At 41.0% G+C, this 11087-nt stretch overlaps 1 protein-coding gene across 3 annotated transcripts in view; it reads left to right on the forward strand.

Annotated features, from left to right (window-relative positions):
* The window catches only part of Skil (SKI like proto-oncogene), a 28314-nt gene extending 23665 nt beyond the window's left edge, over window positions 1-4649 (forward strand). For all 3 annotated transcript variants that reach the window (XM_057756951.1, XM_057756950.1, XM_057756952.1), the window contains exon 7: window positions 92-4649. In XM_057756951.1, the coding sequence (XP_057612934.1) occupies window positions 92-250 (159 nt within the window). In that variant the 3' untranslated portion in view covers window positions 251-4649. The remainder of the gene's footprint in view (window positions 1-91) is intronic.
* Window positions 4650-11087: the final 6438 nt, after the last annotated feature.

Below are 11087 nucleotides of genomic sequence, written 5' to 3' on the forward strand. Positions count from 1 at the left end.
AAGCAAATGGCAGTTTGTTTTGTAACCACGGTAAGATGATTCAATGGAAATGACCAAAGGGATGGAAACTAATAGTCTTTTAAATCTATAGTTGGCAGAACTGAGGCAGAGGCTGGACCATGCGGAGGCGGACAGGCAAGAACTCCAGGATGAACTCAGACAAGAGCGGGAGGCGAGACAGAAGTTAGAGATGATGATAAAAGAGCTGAAGTTGCAGATTGTGAAATCGTCAAAGACCACCAAGGAATAGAAGAGATGCGTCTGTATTTGGTTGACAGAGATTTATGTTTGTTGCTTGCTTTGGAAATTAAATTTTATCATCTTATATGAATGAAGATAACTAGACATTCTGTTCATTTGTAGGGCAGCAAAGTGCAAAGATTATATATTAGTACATCAGTTTTTCCATTTTCCAAATGAATGAACATTTGCTTCTTTGTACATTTTTCAGTCAGCTCGGTAATGCTAACCGATGTGATTTCAGTCTGTAGACAGTCTACCTGTATTTCTGAGGCAAGCCCAACAGTTACATACTTTCCACAGCTGCACTGTGTGGTGGAAGAGAGCAATGTCAGTTTTGTGTGCTTATTTCAGTCTCGAGTTTAGATACAGGGTAATGTTTATTATACAGAGCCAGCCGACTCTGTGTCTTCCTTCTCGTTACAGAATAGCTTATTCTTATTACAGAATCTCCTCTTTTTAGTTTTTCAAGATACGGTTTCTCTGTGTAGCCCTGGCTGTCCTGGAACTCACTCTGTAGACCAGACTGGCCTCGAGCTCAGAGATCCAGCTGCCTCTGCCTCTTGAGTGCTGGGATCTTCTCATTTTTATATACCAAGTTTGTGTTTATTTTGTTCAGGTTGTGGAATGAAGTTCCTCCTAAGAGGAATCTTACTGATGGGATGATAGTAACACCCCATAATAGTACCACCCCACATACACTGATGGAATGATAGTACCACCCCACGTACACTGATGCAGTGATAGTACCATTCCAATGTACATTTGTGGGGGAGCATGCTTTGCTGTACCCTCATGCTGCACACAAAAGCAGTTGTAATTTGTCTTTTGGTTTAAGAGTGGCTATGTCTAGATGTGTGTGTGTGACTTAAGAAAATTAAAATGATTGCCTAACTTTTATTGTTAATGGTGTGAGAATATTCATCTTCATGAGGAAAATGGATCCCACTGATGTACATTGGTTCCTCTTGTACAGTTTTTATATGTAGTCTTATAAAGGGTCTTACTGAAATTTATATAATGGATTTTTTTCTTTTAAATTATAAAATGTTAAATATCTTGAAGGTTATTTTGGACTTTTGTATGTTTAAATGTTACCTTAAAACTTGCACGAATGGACCATTATGACTCTTTAATCTTAAAATCAGGAATTTACAGTCAACTAATAATATCTGATAGCTTAATAATCCACCATTGAAGTATCTGCTACTAGCAGGAATTTTGGATGAACTTTAGATGACAAATGAATTCCATGATTTGGGGAAGGGCAGCCTCTGCACTTTTGTTTTTATTTTTTTGCACATTAAAGTCTGATATTTTTGACCAGCGGCTTTCCTATTAGTTGATGCTCAGTTTGAAATTTAGTAGGGAGAATTTTCAGAGCATTGTGGTTTTTCTTTTTGTTTTGTTTCCCCTTTAAATCGCAGGGTCCCTCCTGCCTCTGCCTCCCAAGTGTTGGATCTACAAGTGTGGGCCCCACCACACCTGGCTGTGTGTGTGTGTGGGGGGGGTGGTTTTAGGGAGGTTTCCTGAAAGCAGCATTGGCATCATCACCTCAGTTTTGTGTATCCCAAGCTGTCTCATGTCACTACATGAAGGGACTTGGTGTCTGTGCTTATGAATAACTTAGAGTTAAGGCTGTCACTGCTCTTTCGTTTCTTCATACATGTTTCTTGATACATATAAAAGCAACTTTTCCAAAAGGGAGTTTGCTTTCTAAATGTATTTTGACCGAAATGTGGATTTACTCCCCTGTTAGCTTTATAATTTAATGTGTTGACTTTTGTAACCTCCTTGAGGAGAAACAGATGTTAAATTGCACAGGGACCATATATGTCATTTTATTTAGATCTGGGGAAAGAAAAATCACAGACATTTGTAAAATAGCTTTAGCTTAGTTGTCACTTACAGCGCAGCTGGGCTATGTGGGAGGCAAACTTACACCATTTATTTTCTGATTACTCAAAAGTCTTCTACTTATGTGCTACTAAAGCACATGTAATTTTTCTAGTCTTTGAATGAAACCTGGCCTCATGACATTGTTTAGCATAGCCTTTACTTTCCAGAAGATGAAAGGATGTGCCATAGTTTTTTGTCTGAACTTCCTTGAAAATAATTTTAATCAGCTGTAAATATTACACCTGCTACTGTTGAAAGTAACTTTTAAGTTACATTGCACCATATAGCTTGAAAACGAAATTGAAACTCTGTCATACTCCCAAAGTGACCTCTGCTTAAATTTCCATAGGAGACTTATTTTATGCATGCTTATTTTGTGTGCTGGTTGCTATCTTAAAGTTCGTTCTGGTGTTCAGTCTTGTGCATTGTGCCAAGCTTACTAGGCAAGCAGATACTTCCTCAGACTCCGTGTTCTGTTAGGAAGAAAGGAGACCATGTGCTCTGAAAACCTGGGTTTAGGAGTGCACTGCAGAATTTCTAGAGTGCAGGAAAGACGGCGAGTGATGCTTGCTGTGGTGGTGATGGTTTCTCTCTGTGGTCCAAGTGTGGGAACTGCTGCCCTCAAGGAGACTCAAACCACCTGCCAATCAACCAGGACTTTTGAACACCAAAAGAGTTGACCAACAACTTAGGTTTGGCTTGGGCTTTAATATTTTTGAAATATATTCTTTTGCTTGAATTTCTTGTGTTTTTGAGGATAAGGATGTTTTATGCTTCTTGAGCTAATTTTATAACATTTAATATATAACCTGTTTATATGTAAAATCTTTTGTACAGGGGTGGGAAGGAGTAATGAGAAACTCATTTGTACATATGAATTATAAAGCAGACTGAAGTGGGGAACAGTGAGCAGCACTTGGTTCGCAGGCTCCTGTGTCCTTTGAAAGTCACATCAAAGCAGCCAGTTTCTCTGTGTGTCTGTGGCTTGTTTGCAAAATGAAAAGGAAACACAAGTAGTAAGAAACGTGCCCAAGGTATTTCCCTAGAAACAACTGCGAAGCTGGTCCTGCAGGGCTCGGATCCACTTCTAGAAGGTGTGCTCAATGTGTTATGCGTTGAGTGGGTCGGCAAGAACGTTAGTTTCTATTTGTCCGTTGTGCATTTGATCCTTAGGCCAGGGCGTTCCAAACCGATGACAAATTGTGTTCATCATGTACATCTGATCCTGCTCTTGGACCTACTTGTTCACAGTTTCATGGAAGCAATCAGCAATACATGATATGAACTGCTCGTTATATACTATCCTTGTGGAACTGAGATATTTAAACAGAACTTAGGTTTTCCTTTTTCTAGTGTAAGATACTTAAGCATTTCCACTATTGGAAGAAAAACATATGGGTATTTTGTATTGTATCTTGTTTGAAAGGACAGTCTTTTTTAATCTTCCCACTTAAATGGCTTTTAAAAATATATACAATTTGAAGCTTGTTTAGAAACAGAATTAAATGTCATATATAGTGTTAACTTTTGAAATTAGGAAGTAATCAAATATAAAACATTTTAAAAATTAAGCCCAGAGCCGGGCGGTGGTGGCGCACGCCTTTAATCCCAGCACTCGGGAGGCAGAGGCAGGCGGATCTCTGTGAGTTCGAGACCAGCCTGGTCTACAAGAGCTAGTTCCAGGACAGGCTCCAAAACCACAGAGAAACCCTGTCTCGAAAAACCAAAAAAAAAAAAAAAAAAAAAAAAAAAAAAAAAAAATTAAGCCCAGAAAACAAAATAGTGTTTAAAGTTAGTTTAGTATAAAAGGAATTTATAAGATTTTTTTCTTCAATATAGATACCTCACTTGAAAAAAAAGAAAGCACAGCACGTTTAATTCTCATGAAAACACCCTACTAAAATAATCGCTAAACCTAGGACATCGTTTGAGTTGTTAGAGTTTGTGATAAATGTAGTTGCCATTAGCTTTTTGCTGGAAATACTTATATTGGTAATTTTAAGGCAATGTAACAGTCAATTACTCCTCAGTTTTAACCTGTGAAGGCAGTAAGTGAATGGTCCCTTCTGCAACTACTAAAGCAAATTGACTACATTGAGCATAATTCAACTGGTAATTTTGCCAGTGTGTATAGTTTTATGATTAAAATTGCTGTGGTTGGTTGCATTACATGACACACAAAACTGTCCTCTACCTCACGTGAAATAAATATTTTATATGGTTTTACTAAAAAAAATAAGATTCATCTATCTGGTTACTTAGTTTACAAATTTTGGATTATATTTATTGAAACATGACATACTGTGCTCTTAGCTTATACCTCAATTGTATTTTGTGCTGTTTTCCATTTTCATGCCTTGTATATAACTTGTATAGATGGTGGATGATATTCCCAATAAAAGCTTTTAATGCCCATGAGATTTGGTTCAGGTCGTCTCGGTATTAACTGCTAACTTTCTTGCTCCCCTAAGATGGACATTCTCCTTTAATTTTAAATAAATTTGTTTCTATATGTGATTGCTTGCACGTATGTATGTTTACCATGTGGATGACTGATGCCCATGAAGGCGGGAGAGGTGGTTGTGAGGTGGGTGCTGGGAACTGAACTGAAGGCTTCTGTAAGAGTATCCAGTGCACCTAACTGCTCAGCTGTCTCTCCGTCCCCCATTTTTCTCTTTCTGTACCTTACTCATAATGCACAGATTAACATGGAACATTTTATGTAATACTTCAAGTGTTGAAAATGCCAGGCAGCATTTTGTGATTTTTTTCATTATTTTTCGTTGCTGTGCCACTCGCACCCTGCCTTTAACATTGCCCCTAAGTCCCTGGCACGTTATTTCTTAGCACCACACATTCCGTAACTCAGGGCAAGCTGGCAGTTTCTGAGAGTCAGACAGTAGGTGGACTGGATGTTTTGGCTTGGGGCCCAGAAGGATGTCAGAGCTTGACTAGGCTGGAGGGCCTGCTTTAGGTGAGTGCATGTGGGTATTGACAGGCAGTCTACACGGGATGTGTCTGCGGCTCTTGATGGCATAGCAGTGTGGAACCTGACTTACCCAAACAAGAGACCAGGAAGAAAGCAACGCCGCTGTTTGATTTTGACCAGAATTCTAAGTCACTCAGTCACTTGCCTCTCCTTGTGTTAGAAATGGGTCACAAGTTGAGTGGGGGTGGCTTTTATTCTCAGCACCTGGCAGGCAGTGACAGGTGTATCTCTTAAGTTTGATGCCCGTCTGATGTGCAGAGTGAGTTCCAGGACAGCCAGAACTACACTGAGAAACCAACCAAAAACCAACTCCTCTCCCCTCTCCCACAAAAATAAAAGAAATAGGTCACTGAGTCCAGCTCATACTCAGCAGACAGCGGTCGCTAGAGTCGTGGTAGAGTGTGGACACACTGTATAATGTCCCTTCTGTGGCATGTGTAGACACATCAGCCACTCTTGGAGTGATTCGCTGCCGCTGGGTGTGCCCAAACTTGTGTCTTCATCATTTCCAGACTGTGAGTACTATTGGGCCATAGTACTTTGTATCGTTTGCTGCTTCTGGTGCTTAGACGGGGTGAAAATCCAGTAGGTGTGCTTTCAGTATCCACATGCCCCACCTCCAGCTCTTACTCCTTTCCATGTTCCTCTCATAGTCTGCCCTTTGCCGATAGCTCTTGGGTGTGAATCATTTAAGTTCATGCTTCAACTGTTAATTTTATAACTAACTATTCAAGGAGCTGGCAAATACCCACCGGGCTATGCCTTACACATCCACCAGAAAGGCAACATAACCCTGCCAGCTTCTCCACATCCTTGTGATTATGTGGGGCTTTTCATCAATCACAGTATCCGCCGGCATATGAAGTGTGGTTTCATTGTGGTCTGACCTGCATTCCTAAAATGTGCCCCCTTTCATGTGTTTATTAGCACTTGTATATTTTTTGAGACATACTGCCAAGCCCTTTGTTCATTTTAAAATCTGTCTTCTCTTGTGCTCTGTTGACTGTATATAGTCCTTCGTCTTAGTCCGTGTTTCCTTCCTTTGCTGCGGACTGAGCCCAGGGTCTCTTGTATGCTGAGCATATGTTATTCTCTGTCTTATTCTTTTCTGAATGTGACTTGCATGCATTTCCTATCTTTCTGATTTGTCTTTTTCATTGTAGTCTTAACTTGTCTTGGTGCCATGATAAATGTCAGACCAAAGCCACTTAAGAACAAAGGTTTGGCTCACACTTCCAGGGGACGCAGTCCATCAGTTGAAAGCATGGTGGCAGGAGCTTGAGACGCTGTCATTTTACATCTGCTGTCAGGAAGCGGAGAGGCAAATGCCAGTGCTCAGCTTGCTTGCTCCTTTTTATTCAGGCTGCGGCCTCAGCCCTTGGGTTGATACTACGGTATTCAGGGTCCTTCCTCTTCAGGTAGACCTCTCTGGAAATACCCTTACAGTCATGTCCAGAAGTTTATCTCCATGGTCACCTTCCATCTTAGATTGGCCCAATGAATCATCACATCTTTGACTATATTTTCAAATTTAATAGCCCAGTTTATTTTTCCCTGTTATTTGTGTTTTTGGTGTCATCATAATTGTTGCCACTTAATTTTTGTATATGATGCAAAAATTCCTTCTCCCTCCTCCTCCCCCTCCTTTTTTACATGTAGATATCCAGTTTTCCTAGCCCTCTTGTTGAAAAAAAACACGAAGTCCACCCTCTCTCTTTCCCGTCAAATGGTTGTGGTGCCCTTGTTTGAAGTCACTGAACCCTATCACTTAAGCATATTTATGGGCTCTTTCGTATCTGTCCTCACACCAGAAGTACAGTTTTCACGTGGAACTTTGAAGTAATTTTGAAAATGAGGAGTTGTGAATCTTCTAAATTTTTTTTCTTTTTAAAGCTGAGTTTCACTGCATGGCCTTGCTGGCCTGGAACTCAGAGATCTACCTTCCTCTGCCTCTCCAGTGCTAGGATCACGTGTGCCACCATGCCTGGCCCAAATTTCTTACTGTTTTGATAATTTGGTGTCCTTTGGGTTCATAATCTAGGGAGTGCTTTGTGTGGTAGCGCCATTCTAATGAAATTAAATCTTAGGGAATGTGAACTTGAATTGTCTCTCCACTTAGGTCTTTAATTTTATTCAACATTTTTTTTTTTTGTAATTTTTGGTCCACAAATCATTTTCTTTCTTGCTTAAAGTTATCCCTAAATAATTCTTTTTGATGCGTAGAATAAATTAATTTTCCTTGTCGTATTCTTTTGTATTAGAGTAAATGCAACTGAATTTTACATGTTTATTCTATAGCCTGGCACTTTGCCGAGTGGATTTATTAGCTGCAGTGTGTGTGTGCATGTGGTGTGTGTATGTGCATGTGTGTGTGTGTGAAGTGTGTAGTGTGTGAGTGAGTGTAGTGTGTACGTGGTGCATGGGTGGTGTGATGTATGTGTGAATATGTGTAATGTCTGAGTGCGTGGGTGTGTGTGTATGTGGTGCATGTGTAGTGTGTGAGTGTGTGTGTAGTGTGTGTAGTGTGTGCATGTGTGTGTATGTGTGGCTGAGGTCCTTGATGATTCTTGATGACAGACTTTAATGATTCAGTCTTGTCACTATCTGTTCAAACTTTTCTATTCATTATTTTGTCTTGGTGGATACATGTGTCCTATAATATACACATTTCTCCAGTTTATTACCATAGAATGATTGCACTTAGTCTTACAGCCTTTGCATTTCTGTTGTATTGGTTGGAATGAATGCATTTTTCATTTTGATTTCTTTCTACTTTTCTTAGTCCAGCTGAAGTTTCATTGATTTTTTTTTTCCCTCTAACCAAGGAATGATTATTTTTGAGGGTATCCAAACCTATTTTTAAAAATAATTTATTTGGCCGGCCGGGCGGTGGTGGCGCACGCCTTTAATCCCAGCACAGAGGCAGGCGGATCTCTGTGAGTTCAAGGCCAGCCTGGTCTACAAGAGCTAGTTCCAGGACAGGCACCAAAAGCTACAGAGAAACCCTGTCTCGAAAAACCAAAAAAAAAAAAAAAAAAAAAAAAAATTATTTGTAGGCCCATATTTCAGAATGGCACAAGAGCCATTAGCCCGGTCTGAGCTGATCACATAACTCTGCAGACAAGCTGTCTCTGCCTAACAATAGCCAGGATGTGCTGCTCCTAGTTTCTTTTGTTATGATGTAGATTACCTGAGAAGAGGTGTTGGCTAAAGCTGATGACTTAAGAGTTAAGAGGTTCGGTGCTTCCTTCCTTTGTAATTTGGAGGATGTCTTATAGAGATGCTAATTCATGGCCTACCTGACTGCTAGATGAGGAGGTGACCTGAGTCCAGGCACCTGGTTGCCTAGGAGACAGCCTAACGTGTTCCCGCTCAATTTATGTGATGATATATAAGGTGTTTGAAGAATAAACGAGGGATCTTTTTGGAGAGATCTTGCCCTTGAAGGATGACCGTGTAAGCTGTGTCTGAGTATTCCTCGCGACTCCGTTCCAGTCCAGTTAGGGAATTTGTGTTGGACCTACACGGGCTCCGACATTTATTTATTTGTATTGCCTGCATATATGTCTGTGAGGGTGCTGGATCCTCTGGAACTGGATTTACAGACAGTTGTGAGCTATCACGTGGGTTCTGGGAATTGAACCTGGGTCCTCTGGAAGAGCAGCCAGTGCTCTGACCCTCTGAGTCATCTTTCCAGCCCCAAGGGTATCCAAACCTTCTATGTTTTTTTTTTTTTTTTTGGCCTCTTAAAATCCTTCCTCATCGTATTACCCTGTTCTTTCTACAAGCTTCAGGCTTCTCTTAGCCATCTTTTAGGTATCAGATACAGTGTTAGGTTGTTTGGGATCTTTAAGATTAAGAAACACTTATGTTTGTGTCTGTTACGGAGCTCAGTCGAGGACAGAGGACAAGTGTGTGGTGGTGTTCTCTTCTTCCTTTTTTTTTTTTTTCCCTGAGTTTTGAGGATCAAGCTCATGTTGACAGGCTTGAGACAAGTGCTCTTACCTGCTGGGCCTCTTGCTGCCCTAGGGACAGCAAGAGGTTGTTGGTAGGTATTTAATGTTGGTAGGTATTTAATATTGGTAGGTATTTAATGTTGGTAGGTATTTAATGTTGGTAGGTATTTAATGTTGGTAGGTATTTAATGTTGGTAGGTATTTAATGTTGGTAGGTATCGCCCTAAACTTCCCTTCTTGGCACTACTTGGGCTGCAAACATGAGTCATGGGCATTCGGTGTTTCTATTTTCATTTGTCTCAAATGAAACATTTTTAATTTTCCTTTTATTTTTCTTTTTTGGCTCATTGGAATTTTGTTTGTTTAGTTTTTATTTTAGGAACTATATCTGGTTTCCACAAACTGGGAAGTTTTTGAAATGTCTCCTGTTACTGATTTCTAGTTTTACACTATTGTGGTTAGAAAAGATTGTTTTTACATCGGTTTTCGTATGCATGGGATTTTGTTTTCCCTTCCCCATTCCCTTCCTTCCTTGTGTGCTTATTTGTGCATGTGTGCCTTATGGACTGACCAGGGTGCCATGCTACACACACACTCTGTCCACTGTTGAGCAGCTCCCTTGGTCATCCTTGAAATTCTTGGCTGTGTCTGTGACCACGACATGAGTAAGTACTATCAATTGAGATACCCTAGCGCTTAAGAATTATCTTTTTTAAAATTGTGTGTGTGTGTACGTGCGCGTGTGCAAATGAGTGAGGGAGAAGGTGAAGAGGCCGAAGAGGGAGAGAGTTAGAAGAGTGCAGGTATCAGACGGGGGAAGAGGGTTCAGATCCTCTCTAGAACTGCAGGATGTTTTAGCACCCAGTGTGTGTGCTGGCAACTGAACTCTGGTCACTGCAAGAGCAGCAAGTGTTCATGGAGGCTGGGGAGATGACTGTGCATCTCTTCAAAAACACTTGCTGCTCTTGCAGAGGACCTGGGTTCAGTTCCCAGCACTTCCATAGCATCTCACAACCATCTGTAACTCCAGTTCCCAGGGTTCTGGCACCCCCAGGTATCGCATTCATATACATACGCAGGGAAAACATAGAAACATTTTAAAATTTATTTATTTAATTACTTAAATTATATTACATCCTGACCGCAGTTTCTTCCTCTTCCCATTTCCTTCCCTGCCCACCTCTTCCCTTCCCCCAAAAGGACACTTGCTCAACTATGTTCATAGTAACTTTATTTGTAATTAGTCAGAACCTGGATATAACCTAGCTGTCCCTCAACTGAAGAATGGATAAAGAAAGCCGGGCGGTGGTGGCGCACGCCTTTAATCCCAGCACTCAGGAGGCAGAGGCAGGAGGATCTTTGTGAGTTCGAGACCAGCCTGGTCTACAAGAGCTAGTTCCAGGACAGGAACCAAAAGCTACAGAGAAACCCTGTCTCGAAAATGGATAAAGAAAATATGGTACATTTACAGAATAGAGTACTACTCAGCTGTTCAGATATTCAGTAATATCAGAAAATTTGAAGGCAAATGGATGGAACTCAAAAAAATAATCCTGAGTGAGGTAACCCAGACACAGACAAACACAATATGTACTCACTCCTAAGTAGATATTAACTGTAAAGGATAAACAAGCTACAATCCACAACCAGAGAGGCTAGGTAACAAGGAGGACCGGGGGGCACACGGATCTCCCTGGGAAGGGGACACAGACATCTCCTGGGTGGACTCGGGGAGGGTGGAGTGGGAACATGAGGGACTGACTTGAGGGGTGGATGGTCAAGCAGAGTAATGAAAAAAAGATGAGAAAGGGGTGCATCTTGGGGTCAGGTAGACACATAAACATTTTTTTTTTTTTTTTTTTGGTTTTTCGAGACAGGGTTTCTCTGTGGCTTTGGAGCCTGTCCTGGAACTAGCTCTTGTAGACCAGGCTGGTCTCGAACTCACAGAGATCCGCCTGCCTCTGCCTCCCGAGTGCTGGGATTAAAGGCGTGCGCCACCACCG

The sequence above is a fragment of the Chionomys nivalis genome, chromosome 24, assembly GCF_950005125.1.
Source record: "Chionomys nivalis chromosome 24, mChiNiv1.1, whole genome shotgun sequence".
NCBI lineage: Eukaryota > Metazoa > Chordata > Mammalia > Rodentia > Cricetidae > Chionomys > Chionomys nivalis.